Raw genomic sequence first — 17,973 nt, forward strand, 5'->3', positions numbered from 1 at the left:
TCTCCTGAGTGTAAATCTGCCCAAAAGAGTAATTTTTGCCATTAGCTGAGGGAAATGGGCAGCAAGGCAAGGCTGACACTGAGAGCCCCTGAGTAACCCTGGCTCCAAGGGACCTTCCAAGTCCCAGCCCAACCTGCTGCTCCAAGCAGGACCAGCAATGGGATCAGAGCTGGAGTTTCTTGGCTCCTAAACATCTCCAGAGGAGAGACCAATCAACCTGTTCCACTGGCTGTGTGTTCACAGGGTGCAGAAGTTTCCTCAAGCAGGTCAGAATGATTTTTCATTGCTAGTGAGCTGTCCCTGCTCTCAGCACAGGGTCAGGTGTCCTTGTCACCAGTGATGTCCCTGCTCTCCATGCAGGGCCTTGGCTGGTGGCACACAGAGCCCACACAGACAAGAGCAGCAGGAAATGCAGAGCCCCTCTGGTGGAACACAAAGGCTTCTAGATCAAATAACTTTCACCTGTGTTTACAATCAACTGGGCTTTTATTCATGCCCACTTTCTGTTGTTACAGAAGTGTTTTCTGTCCAGCACACAAGATAAATGTTTTTTGTAGGCTGAAGCTGGAAACAGATGTTCTGCATCTCAATCTTCTTCAGCTGGCAAAGCAGATGATTTTGCACCTAATACCTATGAAAGTCTTTGCAAGAGATTGTGTCAGAATGTTTTAATGTGATCTGATCTATTGCTCTCTGCACAAGTAAAGCAATTTTGATTTCCAGTGTGCAGGCTCTGAGTGGGAGGGGTGGCTGGGGTGATTTTGTTTTTAAACAGAAGCTATGAAGAACATCCCTCAGCAGGAGACCCAGACAACTTGCTCTGCCACTGACTCAGTGTTTGCCTCAAGGCCAGTGATCCAGGACTTGGAAAAGTCACAGCACTGCCAGTCCCTTATCCCAATTCTTTATATGCACCTGATGTTCCTGAGTTCTGGTTTAAAACCATAACATCAACCTGGAATTTGTGAGAAGGAAGGCAAATCTGATAGCTCAAAACCAGGAAAAATAAACATGATGCAGTATTTGACCATTTAAAACAGCTCAGCTTTTTGGTTTGGTGTTTTTCCTTTTATTTCTTGCTTTTTTTTTTTTTTCAGATTTTAGCTAAGCTCAAAGTTTGTTGTTTTTTTTGTTTTTTATAAACACCAGCAGGATTTTGAATATGAAGAATCTGTGCCCTGCAGCCAGCTGGCAGACACAATTACCACTAAATGGAAAGGAAAGGAAAGAGAAAGGAGTGGGTGAAATAGGAATGGAATAAGTGCAAAAGCACAGGACAACAACTGGAGCTCACTGACTTTTTGCATTTGGATCAAGCATTTAAATTTCTGCCTAAGCTATTCCTTTTGTTCTCAGACACTCTCCCAATCCCAGAAATCTGTCTGTCTAATGTTTTCATCTTAGCAAGGGAAAACAAAGTTTCCTTCTTTTTTTTTTTTTTCTAGAATGATTTACAGTGCTCCCACTGCTCTGAAGTACCCTTGGAGGAATGAAACCAATTTGCTGCTAGATTGAAGGGCTCAGCTCACCTTGACTTCATGTGGGCAGCTGCTCCCTGCTCTGTCACAGAACAAAGCACCTGAGATCAGCTCCTGCTACACTCAGGCAGCTGGTTCTGCTAAGAGCTGCCACTCATGCAGCAGGAGGGAGATAAAGAATTAGGAGAAACCAGGAGGAGCCTGGTGAGAATGTGACAACTCTCAGTGACAGGAAATCTGCCAAGGCCAATGGGAAAGGGACTAAAGTTCATGGAAACAGGAGGTACCAGCCCACCTGGAGCTGCTCTTCAGGAGCAGAGATGATGTGTCCTGGATGCTGCACTAGTGTTAAATACCTCTCCCAAAATTCATGTTCTGAATGGCTCTCATGGCACTCATGTTTGACTAGACCTGACTGCAGTGCTGCAGGGTTTGTTCCTCTTTATTCTGTTGAGGAATGGTGGGACAGAGACAAGATCCACCTGAAGCAGTGGGGCAGAAGAACCTTCAGCATCAGGCTTGCTCAGCTATGAGAAGATTTTGAATGAGGTCTGGCAGGGAATGATGTGATGGTGATGATGATTCTGACAAACAGTGCACTGTGAACAAGCTCTGGAATGTTCTTTGTGAAGGTAAAACAAGTGGGATCCCATCTCATGTGACTGAACACAAGTACACCCATTGTAGGAACCAAACCAGGAGGAATCAGTGTGCACAGCTGTGATCTCACAGGCACTACAGAAATATGGTGGCTCCTAATAAATTCTGGCACACCAGCTCTAGCACTCACATTTATCAAAATAATTAGACCTGTTAGATCACTACTGAAGGGCACTTTCATCAAGAGGAGTCACAAAAACACCTCAGAAGTTTCTTGAAAGGTTTCTTTTTTCAAGGACAAACGTGTTAATTAACGGAGAGTCTTTAATGCCATCAAGAAAATTAGGGGGAAAGCACAGATGTTTTCTGGTGTGAGGGCAATGTTTCATCAAGGAAAGCTATCAGAGTAGAAAAACCCAGCATGGGTTTTCATAAAATCATTAAGATTGGAAATCTTATTTGAGATCAAGGGGTTTTTTTGTTAACCATGTCCCCAATTGCCATATCCACTTGTTTTCTGAATGCTTCCAAGGATGGTGACCCTAGCATGGGATGTCCCAATGCTGTCTGTGAAGGGATTTTCCCTGATATCCAACCTGAACCTCCCCTGGCACAGCTTGAGGCCATTTCCCTTTGTCCTAAAGCCAGCTATGATAACTTTGTTTCGGGGGAAAGTCTTTAGGAAGACTTCACACATCAGGGATGTGTGGGAAAGGTGTCTCCACATGGGGTCACATGAGCAGCAGAAGGCAGAGGCAGGAAAAGATGGGAGTTCTGGCTGATTTACACCAATGCAGCTCTCAATGACACCAGCTCAGGCTGCACAGAGCCAGACAGTGAACCCACAGCAACTATTTTTAAATCAGATTGGTCAAACATTTATCACACACTTCTTCCTAAAGCTCCCATAATTACCTGGCAAGGCCTGACTTCATCCAGCCCCAGCACTGCAATACCCAGAGGTGGAGTTGGAAGGGATCAGCACTCTCCAAACTGGACATCAACACCTTCCCTCTGGGAACTCAGCAGGAGGGGATTACTCAGTGTGAGGAATGGCAGCTTGGCAATTGTTTGTTCTCACCCTGTGGGATGTGTTTGCTGACCTGGGTGCCCTGCTCATGCTCTGTGTGAACTCTCCTGGCCTTTCTCTAAGCTCTCCCCTCATATCCTCACACAGTAAATGAGTAATTCTCCTCCTGGCATGATTCTGGAGTGGTTTGATTTAAAAAACCCCAAAAGACAACTAACAAAGCCCAGCTCAAAACTTCCCACTTTAAATACTTCTCTGCACTGCTGTGCTGGTTTCAAGGCCAGGTTGGAGGGGGTTGGAGCACCCTGGGCTGGTGGAGGTGTCCGTGCCCACAGCCCTGGATTAGCTTTAAGGTCCCTCCCAACCCAAAGCATTCTGTGATGTCAGAAATACTCCTGATCCATCCAGGAACCACAGGTCAGAGCCAAGGGAGCAGAACATCCAAGGGAACAGCACTGGGCTCTCTGCTGATGATCTGTGTGACTGTCCATGCAGGGCACAGCTCAGGAGGATTGTGCAGACACAGGAGACAAGGATTGGGAAGGCACTGGAGAGGCTGCATGAGACCAGTGCAGGGCACAGGCCTTTAAATCTTCTGCCAGCACTGACAGGAATCTAAACAGGACCGAGGAAAGAAGTTAAAAAAGAGATCTAGACTAACATTTTCTGCCCAGAATTTTCCAGGCAAAATGCTTTCATACAAAAGCTTCAGGTCAGCAATAACACAGACAAGCTCACTACTACCTAAAATAACATGACAGAGGATGGACTTCATCCTGTGGATCAGATGTATTCAGCATTACATACAATGCAAATTTCTCCTAATGACAACTCTCCACTTTCTCCTATTTGCTTTTGTGGAAGGGATGAATTCTAATGACTCAATAACAGCTCACTGCACATTCCCTTCATGGATTACATATTTATTGTAGTGAGCTTACAAGTGATTCTGTTTGAATGTGTAATTTATTTGAATCCATGTACAATTCTGCAGTGTAAGCCTGGGGTCAGTTTGCAGTGCCTGAAGAAATCATCATCCAAATTAACACTGATTAGAAGTTAGGAGGCACAGCAGTGTCTTGCTCAGCACCACACAGCAGTCACTGCCTCATCCCTACCAGACTCAAACTCCTGAATTATCCTCTGCCTCTGGCACAAAGCCCAGGTGTTCCAAGGGGGTCAGGATTACTCACACTTTTCAAGGAGAGTGTTTACCATATTAAAGGACAGCTGTTGTTGGTGAACTTGAGGGTTCCAGGAACTGATAATGGACTCTGCTGCCTTTTGAGATCAATTAGCTCAATACAGCCCCCATTTCTCACAGCAGAGGTTGAAGGGGCTGACAGCACACTTCAGTTTATTCCTGATCTCCCACCCAAATGAAGTGGCAGCACCATCAAGCCTCTCTCTAATTCTTGTCATAGCCCAAGCACAGGAATTATAGACCTGTTTTTTTACCATTTCTCCAGCCTGAAAATACTTGCACTCCTACTTCCTGCTCCCCAGGACAATACAATGCTCTACCTACTCCTAAAATGACTGGAATAAAACTATTTTCAAACTTTGTGGTGGGTTGGAGAAGAAGGAAGTGCAGGTGAGTAATAATGCAGACAAAGCTCTTCAGCAAGGGAGTGACAAGCACTGTTTCTAGGACTGTTCATGCATCAGACTGAGATTCTTTAACACAAAAGAGCAGGTAAATAATTTCTGGGCAACCAGCAATGGATAACACCAGCAGGTTTCAGCTTTCACATCCTGCTTCTCTGGCTCCCATAGCTCTGCTCTTCTCCACAGAATAGCAGGGACACAGGAGAGCTCCACTCCAGTTTACTCCATGGATTAAGAAACTGGAGCTGTTTCAGGAATTGAGATGCAGGATGCACTCTCTGAAGTTTCCCAGCAGAAGGTGGTCACCAACAAGGGGACTCAGACTCTGCTTAACAGGGCAGGTTCTTCCTCACAGATAGAACAAAGCCTGAGGAGGAGACTCAGACTCACAGCTCTCCAGGTCAGCAAATTAAATAAAAACAGGAGAGTCTCACAATGTAGTGTCCTACAATGGAGGCTTCCATTGATTTTGGAACTGCATCATGTTCAAGCTAAGTCCAAATGTGAATGGAACTGGATTTCCAGCTAATACATATGATCCCAGTCCCCAGGCAGAAAGGTGTGCAGTTTGTCCTGAGATTCCTTGGTCCTGGTGTTTGACCCTGCTGCAAAGCTGCTGAAATGCAGAGTAGGGCTCATGGGTTATCCCAACATCAGAATCTTCTGGGAGGAGAAGGCAGGGACTGCCCAGGGCAGTGGCTGCCCCTGCCAGCCCATGCCAAGGACATCTGTGTCAGAGAGCACCTTTCACATGTGCACAGTGTTCCACTTTCACATCTCACACAACTCAACCAGGAACTGCTCTCACATGGCCAGAAAACTGAGAATTATTTTCCTATTTAAAACTCAGACCCCACTGTTTTGCACCTGATGAGATTATGCATGTTTATGCAAATCCAAATGCCATTCTCACAGCTCCTTTTCCCCACTAAGTACCTGCAGCAGAGCACAAGCTCCTCAATTTCCTATAGATCATTTTAACACTACCTACTAACGTCATTTGGTGCAAAGCACCAAACATCAGGCCCAAATTAAGAGTTATTTTAGCTTTTTATTTCAATCACCTGTTTAAATGTTTCCCAGTGATTTAAAAGCTGATCTCTGGGGAAAAATAGAAATTGATCTTCTTGATTAGTGTTGTTTCAAGTAATCTGATTGTCTCCTTTTCTGAGTGAATTTCAAGTGATTTCTGTTACAAATTTCAGACATCTAAAGTCTTTGTGAATATTCAAAAGGATAATGCAGGGAAGGCAGGGAAGAGCATTATATGAACCACACACTTATTCATCTTCTTCCCAAATTAAGCTGGATAAAGATGTAAAACCTACAAAGCAGCACTTTGGAATGCACTAGAGATTGTTCTCATGCATTGCTTCTTCCCCACTGGAGCCACTGCACAATAAAATTCAGAGAGACAAGTTAAGGACTGAATTTATTTGAGATCAGATAGTTCTGATTTCTCTTTGTGACAGCCATCCACAGATTTCCATTCCATGCTGACAGGGAGAGCTGTTACATCTCACCCTTTACAGAAACAGCTGCTGTCATGACAAACTCACCCTGGCTGCAAAACTCAGCAGATCCTCTCTGTGCTCCTTCCCCAAGTGCAGAGTAGTGCACAAATTTATAACAGCAGCAAGAAAGAACCAGACTGAGCAACCTTTACAGGGGGTTCTTGTCCAAGCACAGCACCAAGCCCTGAGGCACAAGGAACCTCTTTACCCTTCAGGGGCTGCTGGAGGGAGAATATTAATTTTTCCATTGCTCAGAAAAGCCTGTAAGTGATTTGGGATTCGGTAATTTCTTGTTTGATCTCTAGCTCTGTGATGAAATGAGCTCTGGAGTGTGTCAGACACAAAGAACTTGAAGCTGTGAGTCAAATGGCCCCAAATCTGGGATCCTAAGGCACATTTGTCACCCAGCTGGCACACCAGATATCCAGAAAATCCCTATGAGAATACAGAACTTTGAGCACTGAGTTGATCTGACTGAGATAGTTGAACTGAAATCAATAGTTTGCATTTCCCAAGAAATTCTCCCTCAGCTTTAATGGGAGAGGATATCAACAGTGCTCCAGGAGCAGGCAGGCATGACCTGTCTCAGGGCAGTTGCCATGGTATTGGCAGAGGACTGCAGAATTTTATTTCAGTGCAATGAATGCACACAGAACCTTTTCATCATCCCTGAAGCACTCTCCACACACCCTCCCACCTTCTATCTCCAGCTTCTCCTTTCTGTGATCATCATTTCTCAGCCAATAATTTCTTTTGTCCTTCTCTCCTACGCTCCACTGCCCGTTCTCCTTCTGTGCATTCCCTTCCCCCTGCTCTGATTTTTCCCACATTTCCCCACTGGTTTCTGTGTCTCAGTGCACCACTGCTGTCACCCTTGTACACTGAACTAAAGGCCAAAATAGAAGCAACCAACAATTCAGCAGCCTGTGCTTACTTTCACAACTGATACTTCACACAATTCAGCAATGCTGGACCAGGAGTACTCTCCTGGCACCTGTAAAATGTTTAAAGCAGTCATAACTCAGATGCACATTAGTTAGAAGATTAAAAGCTGTAACCAGCTGCTTCTCATGTTACCCCTGTGCTGGCTACAAGAGGGATAGTTCACTGCAAAAAGCACAGAACCAAGGGGTACCTTAGAGTAGAGCAGAACTCAGATATCCCTATTTATTATGTGCATATTCAGAAGCTCTGATTAAAAAAAGAGCTTAATGAAAAAGAGATTTTATTTAGGGAGGGTGGATTGCAAAGGCTAAGTCACAACACAATCTATTCCTTTGGAATTGCATGATTAATCATGAAGGACTATTTAATGAGAATCCATAGAATCAGTCATGGAATGGTTTGGGTTGGAAGGGACCTCAAAGCTCATCCCATTCCAGCCCCTGCCATGGGCAGGGACACCTTCCACCATCCCAGGCTGCTCCAGCCCCATCCAGCCTGGCCTTGGGCACTGCCAGGGATCCAGGGGCAGCCACAGCTGCTCTGGGCACCCTGTGCCAGGGCCTGCCCACCCTCCCAGGGAACAATTCCTTCCCAATATTCTATCCAAACCTCTCCTTCAGTTTAAAACCATTCTCTCTTGTTCTATCTCTACATGGCCTTGGAAACCTCATAATGATGGAAAGAAAAGCAGTTTAAGCAATCCCAAACCGAAGATAGACTGAGTGCCTAAGAACATCCTCATCCCTGTGTCCACCACTTCATGGCACTCCTCAGCTGAGATTACACACTAACAGCATAAAAACAGTCTGAAAATACCTTAGGAGAAAGCAGCTGGAGAGGAAAGTACTTCTGGGGTGTCCTCTGAGAAGCACAAGAAAGAATAAGCACATTTTCCCCAGGGAAAAGGCAAATGCTGAAGGAAATTGCCAAGTTATTCTGGCATTACATAAGCTAATTCCAAAACCACTTTTTTGAACTGTATTAGTCTGTGCTGTCCTTTAAAAGAGAGGCATTCATTTATAATCCAGAGAGAATTTCAACCCCCAAATCTGAAAAACCCCTGAAAATTGGGTTTTTTAGAACAGCTAAAGTGGTAATAGCTTCTGTGTCTAAACACCCGAAACTATTCCATCTCAGAAACAGGGCAAAAATGAATTAACTGCACTGAATCTTTTTACAAAGCAGAAAAATAAGACCCAATCTTTGAGGAGGCATGGCTCATAAATCCCTGCCTTGGCACAGAACTGCAGGAAGATGGATTAATTCCATGAAAAGGACAAAGGAACAGAAGGAGAATAAAAGAGGTAAAGAAGGGGAAGGAAACTGCAAAGACAAAAGGGCCTTGTTGAAATTCCTCAGATCCATGAGTCAGTAATGCATGACAGTTGTCAATAAGTGTGAGAAACTCACTCTAAAGACAAGTCATGGGTGGACTTCTGCCTTCTCCACATGATAATGGCCAAATAATTTCATATTTTTCATATATTTCAACAGGCTGCCACATCACACAGGCAGGTGCTCAGCAGGAGCTGCTTCATCTCCAATTAAGAGCTGGGCTCAGACTCAACACCAGCCTGTCAGTTCTTCCAACACAGATTTGTCAGCCCAGTGCCTGGCAGGATCCCACTGATCACACTGCAGCCACTGCTCCCTGGGACTGACACAGGCAGCCAAAGGAGCAGGAGGCTCAGGACAACACCAGGAGCTACCCCCACCAGGGGCTGGACACTCACAGCATGGAAAAAACACCTCAAAAATGTACACAACCACCAGCTCTGGAGGGGCTGGAGTGCCTCAACTGCTCAGTGTCACTTCATTAAGATCTTTAAATCACTTTGCTAATTAGGAGCTGGCCCAGGTTGGTGGCTGTGGATACTCAACCACTCTGAGTCCAACTGCAGCACAGATCTGGCTCATTATTCAGTAACAGAATCAGAACAAAACCTCCTAAAATCGTGGACTAAATCAAGGAGAGGGGCCCAGGAAGCAGAGTTCAGAACAGCACAGGGAGTGCTGGATTAATCTAATTACACTGCTGATGCTTTTTGCTGGCAAGCCCTTTAGCCAATACACAGCAATGATAAAAAAATTGCCTCATGCTGCTACTGCAGAAGTTAATTAAGATTTGTTTGGTGGAACAAAAGACAAATCAGGGTTGGGGGAAAAAAATCAACATAATTTTCAGTGTTTCTGACAGCTGGAGTAAGTGTGTTTTAAAATAGATTAAATGTAATTATCCTTGTTATTTTTTTTTTGTCTGTTGATGCTGAAAATGACACAAGATTATAAACTGTAGGACAACATGCAAAGCATTTTTGGAACAAACTGTTCTCTTTTTTAAGAGTATGTAATAACCCACAGTTTTGCTTCACCATGAAGTAGCCAAAGTGTGGAAAGACCACCTGAAAACCAGATCAAGACTGAAAGAAGTCACAGACACATCCTTGTGTTCCAGGCTAGCCAGAAATTAACCCAAAATGGATTAAACAGTGCATCCCCTCACTGGTTTGGAGTAGGGGTGCACCAGCAAGTCTCTTGGTTTAGTTGGGACCCAGATTAGAATCATGGAATGGTTTGGGTTGGAAGGAAACTTAAAGCTCATCCCATCCCACCCCTGCCATGGGCAGGGACACCTCCCACTGTCCCAGGCTGCTCCAGCCCCATCCAGCCTGGCCCTGGGCACTGCCAGGGATCCAGGGGCAGCCCCAGCTGTTCTGGGCACCCTGTGCCAGGGCCTGCCCACCTTCCCAGGGAATAATTCCTGCCCAATACCCCATCCATCCCTGCCCTCTGGCAGTGGGAGCCATTCCCTGTGTCCTGTCCCTCCATCCCTTGTCCCCAGTCCCTCTCCAGCTCTCCTGGAGCCCCTTCAGGCACTGGAGGCTGCTCTACAGTTTCCCCAGAGCCTTCTCTTTTCCAGATGAAATTCTTCACCCTCTTTCAGTCCCCATGTCCTGGAGTTTGATTTTGAGGACTGACATCTCATAATGACTACAAATCCCAGTTTGGACTCCAGCACTTCTGAATATTTGGCTGGAAGAGATACACACACCCCTCTTCTTCTACCAAAGCAACAGCTGCTGCAGCAAAGCACTCATGGCTGCCTGAGTCACTGTTCACCTGCCCACAAAGAGATGGTCACAGTCTCATCCTTTGCATGCTCCAAGTATTTTTAGGTACAACTGATAAGAAATGTGCAAAGCAAAACAACATCTTTTTGTCCCCAGTTTTTATACCCTTTAATTCTGCACTAGGCTGAAGCATTGTTCCCTGCTTATCCTAGGAAACCACAAGCCAAACCATATGGGTAGGATCCCAGGAGTCTCAGAGAAAGGAGAAAAAAGGAAAATAAAGTGTTCTCTCCATATTCTAATCACGACACAGCCGTGAGGGACAAGGCTTTTTCTTGCTCTTATTATCTTTTAACAAAAATCCCCCGAAGAGCTGAGCACCAACTCATTAACAAAGTTCTGCACTTGAATTCATAAACAGTTTCAGGTAGCTCAGTTCAAAGCATTTCTCCTTTGGCTGTGAAGTCTCAGTGGCATTTCAACAGAAGGGATAAATCAGATTTTAGGCTTCACTTCAAGATTATGATTTAATTTTTTTGAGAGGGGCAAGAATATGGTGAAGAACTGAAACAGAGAGATAGAACTGACTTCAGATAAAAGGTGAAAAAACTTCTACAGACAGTGCTTGTGAAAAGAGGGGCTTGATGGGAAGGTGGTTCATAGGGATTAACAAGTTGCCAAATGCCCACGTTTGCTTTGAAAATGTATTTCTTCCCTCAAGCAAATAATGCAGCAAAATACTTAAGAACTCTCAACAGCATGGCTTTCCCTGTGTCCAAAAGGTGGTGGTGGAATGAGGAAGCATTGATTAATTGATTAATGGGTTAATTGGCTGCACTGATGAGGCTCGAGTGCTGTGTCCAGTTGTGGGCCACTCACAATAGAAAGGACATTGAGGGGCTGGAGCGTGTCCAGGGAAGGGAATTGGAGAAGGGTCTGGAGAATTCCTGTGGGAGCTGGGAAAGGGGCTCAGCCTGGAGAGAAGGAGGCTCAGGGGGAACCTTCTGCTCTGCACAACTCCCTGACAGGAGGGGACAGCCAGGTAGAGGTCAGCTCTGCTCCAGGGAACAGGGACAGGACAATAGGGAATGGCCTCAAGTTATGCCAGGGGAGGTCTGGGTTGGACATCAGGAGGAATTTCCTCATGGAAAGGGCTGTCAAACAATGGAAGGGGTACCCAGGGAGTGGCAGAATCCCCGTTCCTGGAGGTGTTGAGGGAAAGCCTGGATGTGGCACTCAGGGCTCTGGGCTGCTGACAAGGTGGGGATGGGTCCTGGGCTGGACTCGACAGTCCCAGAGATCTTTTCCACCCCCATGGATGCTGTGATTCTGTAATTCCAGGTGCAGCACACTCAGCAGCACTTATATCCCAGGAGAGGGTTCACTCAAACATGTTTTCAATGAAGAACAGAAGACAGAGTGGGTAATGACTGAGAGAAGGACAACAACAAAACAAGAAGCTGCTGGAAGCTGAAGGAAAGGCTGTCTGAAAGCACTGCAGTGAACACCCAAAGAAAATCTGGAGCAAAACAGGCCACAGGATGCAGATTACCCATGAGGAGAATCACACTGAACTGACACAACTGAGCCAGTCAAGAGAAAGCAGAATTGTGCCTAACAAAACTGAAGTCTGTGAGGGGGAAGATCCCAGCACATCTAATCTCCTCACTGATGCACTTGGCTGTTTCCAGTGATACTCTGAGGAGACTGAAGAGCTCTGTGCTAAGGAACCCTTAACACATCAGCAGATACTAGAAGTAAACACATCCATTGTATGCAGCAAAAGGAGGATCAGAAATTGTGAAAACATTCTTCATGAACAAAACCCAGCAGCTGAAAATGAGTCAGGGGGGCAGAGACTGGCAAGAGCCATGACTGGTTTAACTCCATTAACTGACATAATGCAGCTGAGCTGCTGTGCTTGGCCAGGAGCAGCCACAGTCACTGGACTGTCCCTCACCTGCAACTCACTCCATCAACTCCTGATGTGCTGCTTTGGATTAAAAGGGGATTAAAACATTTTCTGTTGTAAGGACAAGACCTGCAGGCTGCACAGTCCTGCTGAGCACTCCAAACTGTCCTACCTCAAACATCTCCTGCTCTGCCCGTCGGTGATCATCCAGGAGCTGCTCCATGTAGGTCAGATTTCTGAACTTTTCTAGGTAAGTGCTGTACTGCTTCTGCAGCTGCTCCTCAATCTTCTCATACTCATCCATGAAAGCAGGGCTGGGGAGAGCAAGCACAGAGAAATCAGTTAAATCTGCCCAGAGAAGCTGTGGCCCTGGAAGTGCTCAAGGCCAGGTTTTATGGGGACAGTGGAAGATATCCCATGGCAGGGCTTGGAATGAGATGAGCTTTAAGGTCTCTTCCAACCCAAGCCATTCTGTGACTCTAGTTACAAATATTGCTCTGTACACACAGAACTCTGAAATGCAATTTTGGTTTTGCAGCTGCTCTTCCATGTCTGCTAAACAAAAAAAACCCCTTGTTTTTAAGGTTTCACACTTCAGAGAATAAAAGCTCAAGACAAAGCCCCTCACTAAACAATCCTGGGAATTACATAAAGCAAAGAGAGATGTGTACAACTCCATTTTCCTTTCATACAGGCACAAGGGCAGCATTTTGACCCCCTCAGAAGGCAATGTTGGATTAATCTTCCTGATGTTCCATAACTGTACAAAGATAGTGTGTAGCATGGCTGGCAAATCATCTACTTTGCTGGGGACTTACTTGCTACAAAAGTGTCCTGGGTCATTACTTGGTTTAATTAAGGAGTATGATGAAGTGATGATGTAATTATCCCCGAGAGGAGACTGAGGCACCCCAAAAATCACTGCTGCTGCTCAGAGCTTCACACCCAACCCACAGAGTGGTGCTGATAAAATGGGGATGTGAATCCAGGTCATTCCTTCCACCACTCCCTTGTCCAATATTTCCTCTTTGTTTTATATTAGGTCAGATTGCAGATTGTATAAACCTGCAGGGTAATTAAGGGCCAGAATTCAACCCAAACTGTGAACCTGAACACTCCAGTATCCAAAGGAGCTTACAAGAAGGGGGAGGGACTCATTGGGAACTGCAGTGAGAGGACAAGGAGCAATGGGTTCAAACTGAAGGAGGAGACATTTAGAATGGATATTGAGAAGAAACTGTTCCCTGGGAGGGTGCCCAGGGGTGCCCAGAGAAGCTGTGGCTGTCCCTGGATCCCTGGAAGTGTCCAGGGACAGGTTAGATGGGGCTTGGAGCAACCTGGGATAGTGGAAAGTGTCCCTGCCCATGGCAGGGGATAGAATGAGATGGGCTTTAAAGTCCTTTCCCACCCAAACCAGTCTGGGGTTCTGTGATTCTACAAATCTTCTGGCAGACTCAGTGCCCAGAGCATCTGATCCCAACAAGGGCTGCAGAATGAATTTTTTTAATGCCTCTGGGAACAGAGGGATTGTTTGCTCCAGTTCCATCCTTTATGTTCACTCCCCCCTGCAGCAGATAATCAGTTCATGATCTTTACCGAACACTCTGCAGAGTCTGCAGCCTCTTCTGGCTTCTCTCCAGTTCCAGTTTTCGTTTTTCAATCTTGGCTTCCAAACTGGCTTCATCCAAGGCCACATTATTCATCATGTCTTTAGTCTTTTGGACTTCTTCCTGAAAGAGAAGGATGGTGAACCACGGCTGGCATTGTGATAATTAAATTTATCTTTCTGATGCTGAACATTGCTCTGGATAATCTCATCTGTGTTTATAGACAATGGAGATTCAAAAGTTCTTTGTGGCCAGGATAATGAACTAACTGTACATTTAAAAATGTAAAATACCTGATTTTTGGCCAACATTTTTAAAGAAGCTGTAACTTTAGTTTTCCTTCTCACTGAAGAAGCAGTAGAAGGCAGAAAGAAGCCCATCTTTTGGTATCATTAAGGTCTTTTTGGATTTCATCTTAATGGAATCATTCAGGTTGTTTCCAGTCTTAGTGATTCCATGTTTCTCTCTGAATAAACAGATAAGAAATGCATTTGTTTCTTGGTACTATTTTAGGGAATTTTAAGCTTCCATAATTTTTTCTCTCTCTTCAAGATACAAGTTAGTTTTATAAAGAACTTCCTATATCTGAGTATCTTCACCCTTTCCTAAGTTTTGCTTTATCCTTTTTTTTCAAAATCTGGGAAGCATCTTAGAACATTTTAACATGTGCTACAGGAAGCAGGAGGGGAAGTGGCAATATTACAGTTTATTCAAATGAGCTGAGTACATCCATGTGCTCAGGCTCAAGAAACCATGAGCATCCCTTGAGGGAGAGACAGAGGGGTAGGATTCCACTGCTGGAATTCCAGCAGTGAGTGCTGGTGCTGCTCAGCTCCAACAGGTCATTCCATGAACTGGGCCAGGATTAATGAGCTGAGTGTGTGCCACTGCTGTTTGCCAGGAAGCCAATCCCTCTCTCATGCAGCTCTCAGTTCATCAGCTCTACAGCTGGAGTAAGAAATGCACATTAACAACATTTGGGATTCACACAAGGGAAGATTGCCTGGAATCTCTCTTGATTATCCTGGAGCTCCACTCTTGTAGCCAAACCCTTGGACTGGATACAGTTTGCAGTGAAATAAATGATAAGAATTTAATTAACCTCCCTCCTCACACAGTGCAGCTGAAGGTTCAGAAATTCAGAACTGGAGCAAGGACAGTGCTGGGAAGTGCAGACAGACCCAAAGTCCTTCACACCAAGCAGCAAAGGGATGCCCTGGCAGGATCCTCATCAGCACAGTGCCAGCTCTCCTCACTCAGCCCTTGGCCAGCTCAGCTGTCCTTCCAGAGCCCAGATCCCAACCCCAGAGGCACCAGAACTTCTGGAGTTACCCAGGTCACTACTAGCAGCCCTGACTCTGCAGAGGTCACAGGGCTCAGACAGGGCAGAGGGTGTAGATTTCTGTGCTGATTTTGGCAATTTTTATCCCTCCTGTAGAGCTTTTGGGGTGAAGCTCCTAAAAGAGGCAGGAAATATGACTAGGATGTGTTTTTCTTCATGAGGGGCTAAGAGCAGCTCTTAGATGCATCAAATGCAGCTGCAGGTGATGGCTTTGGCCCTCTTTACCCCAGGCTGTTGATAAAAACAGCTAATTTCTTCTAGCAACAGAAAAATTACAATTTTACAATCAAACAAACAATATTTTGCTTACCAGAACACTGTTAATGGCAATTTTCATCACCTTCTCAGCCTCATTTATCTCCAGAGGTCTGGCAATAGATTCTGTCCTTGCTTCCTATGAAATAAAATGAACCAATATATTTAAACACTACACAAAGGAACCAATTAATGCAGAAGTGAGGGTGATCAAGCAACAATGATAGGATCATCTACATAATAAATGGGGTAGGATTTAGTGTTTATTCACCAAGGTTGAGATTATTTAGAGACCAGGAGATGATGAAAAATTAAATGAGTTGAGATTAGCAGGAGGGAGCAATCTAGGCATCTTCTCCAAATGAAGTGAGTGCTGAGCCTGACTGCAGGTGTTCTTGAAGGCACATTTTTGGCAACTGCTCTGATTTTACATGTGGAGCAGGGCACAGAAGATTCCATCACCTGTACAACACAACCCATGAAAACACCAGTGCAGGTAGAGGAGCACAGTGTCCCAAAAGTGGAGTTATAAGGACTGCAAAGCCACCAAACTGTGCCAGGCAGGTGGACACTGAGCACTGACCCTGCCAGAGCTCCAGGAGCCTCTGGACAATGCTCAGGCTGGGATTGTGGGGTGTCCTGTACTGAGTGATCCCTGTGGGTCCTTCCCAGCCAGGACATTCCATGGTCCATGTGAAAATGGCATGTTGCAGATGTATGGGCATCTCTGCTTCTGAGACTCCTCAAAAACCCCACAGTGATCCTTATTTAGATCCCAAAGGATTAAAAAACCTCCCCTCTCAGATGTTTTGGGGACATATAGGTTTGGGTGTGCACTTGTCTAATTGATGCCTTAAACACTGATCTGGTCATTACATAAAAACTTTGGATTACTTGCTTGGCACTGGAAGGGAAGAGAGGGAATTGCAGCTCCATGTCCCTAAAGCAACCTTATATTGGCAGAACACTTGGTAACAGGTGGATAAAGATGGAGAAAGCATCTCTCTAGAAAATATTTGATTAAGAACATAAAAATGCTTTGTACACTTTGCCACAGGCTGTATCCAGCCCACTACAGGAGGAATTCTGGCAGCAGATCCAACAACTTTGCTAAGATGCCAGACTCTCCAGATTGCACAGCTCAGCTCCAGCAGAGCCTGCTCCCTTCCCACCAGCTCCAGTCCAGGGAACTGCAGGGTGAACCCAACCTGGGAGTTCATCCAGCAAAAAAATAAAAGCAGCTTTATGTGCTTATTCCTCTGGTGGATCAGGTCTCTGAGCAATCCCAGCACATGCTGCACAAAGGCTCATTTTCCTGGCATGACAAAAGAAGGAGAACAAACATTTTGTTGGGGAGAGTGACAGGAGTTACATCTGCTGGTGGCAGTGACTGCTCACAGTGCCTGAAGTGCTCATGAACATCCCTCTGTCCACAGAGAAAAACAAACTCCAAAGCAGAAAGTTCATTTGAGCAGAAATAAAAAACATCTGCGCAATACAAATTCCCAAATAATTCCACAGGTAAATGTTTTTGGAGGAGGGTGGGGAAGAATAATGTAATTCAGTTGTCATTCAGGGAACATTTAGCATTTCAGAAGCTCAGCAAAATTGCTGTTTATTTGTAAGCCTTTGTTAGGATTAGCAAAATCCCTGTTCATTTGTGAGGCCTTTGCCAGGCCCAGCTTAGTGCAGACACTGCTCTGCCAACTGCACTGGGCTCAGAGGGTCTGTGCCACAGAGCCAACACAATTCAAACAAAATAGCAGAGGAATTGGAATTATTGTCCTTTCCACTTGCAAAGAGGTCAAAGGAAGAGCAAGCACTGCAGCCTGTAACCATAAAAAACTCCATCACCAACTCCCCTGCAGCAACCTGGTGAAACACCCCAGAATATTCACAAGGCACTGCACTGGGGCAGGGCAAGGAGATGAAGGGTTTGAAGAATTTCTGAGGATCTGCCCTTTTAGGTGGAATAATTTATGCAAGTTGAATGTCTTTCCTTTTTCTGTATTCCCTCTAACAGCCCTGAAGTTTCATGTACACACCACTGTCTTCCACAGAAATCCACATTGTTTTGTACAACAAGGTTCAGTCCTACAGCCACACCTGCCTGGAAAAATCTGTCAGGGAAATGCAGAGCAGTGGAAAGGCTGGAATTTGTGTTTTCAGACTGTGGAATCAGGGTTAGACTGGAAAAGGAGAAGGCCAGGGCAATTAACCCCACACACCTCAAGAGATGGAGAGGAGAATCCTCTGTACACACAGCTCATCCCTAAAACTCTGCCTTGGAATGGGCAGAGTAACCTCACTGTCACAACAGTGCCCCTCACCCAACTCTGACTCTCTGGAGTAACCAGTCTAAGTGGAAAAGATATTAATTATTATGTAATATTATGTAATTATTATGTAATAGTAACATATAGTGGAAATATAATGGAAAACATAAATGTTGAGTCTATCAAAACCACTGATATTTTTTGTGCATGTTTGCCACAGCTTCCCTGGGTAACAGTCACTGGGTCACTCCCTGTTACCCTATGAACACTGACAGAGAGGAAAGTTTTATCTTTAATATCTCTTTTCAAGAAGGACCCTTTGCAAATGCATCTAC

At 45.1% G+C, this 17,973-nt stretch overlaps 1 protein-coding gene across 3 annotated transcripts in view; it reads right to left on the bottom strand.

Annotated features, from left to right (window-relative positions):
• The window catches only part of CLUAP1 (clusterin associated protein 1), a 56,024-nt gene that overhangs the window by 23,574 nt on the left and 14,477 nt on the right, over positions 1 to 17,973 (bottom strand). For all 3 annotated transcript variants that reach the window (XM_079321115.1, XM_079321113.1, XM_079321114.1), the window contains exons 6-8: positions 15,418 to 15,501; positions 13,755 to 13,888; positions 12,331 to 12,472 (exon numbers count right to left, since the gene is read on the bottom strand). In XM_079321115.1, the coding sequence (XP_079177241.1) occupies positions 12,331 to 12,472; positions 13,755 to 13,888; positions 15,418 to 15,501 (360 nt within the window). The remainder of the gene's footprint in view (positions 1 to 12,330; positions 12,473 to 13,754; positions 13,889 to 15,417; positions 15,502 to 17,973) is intronic.

This window comes from Erithacus rubecula (assembly GCF_903797595.1).
Source record: "Erithacus rubecula genome assembly, chromosome: 17".
NCBI classification, from domain to species: domain Eukaryota; kingdom Metazoa; phylum Chordata; class Aves; order Passeriformes; family Muscicapidae; genus Erithacus; species Erithacus rubecula.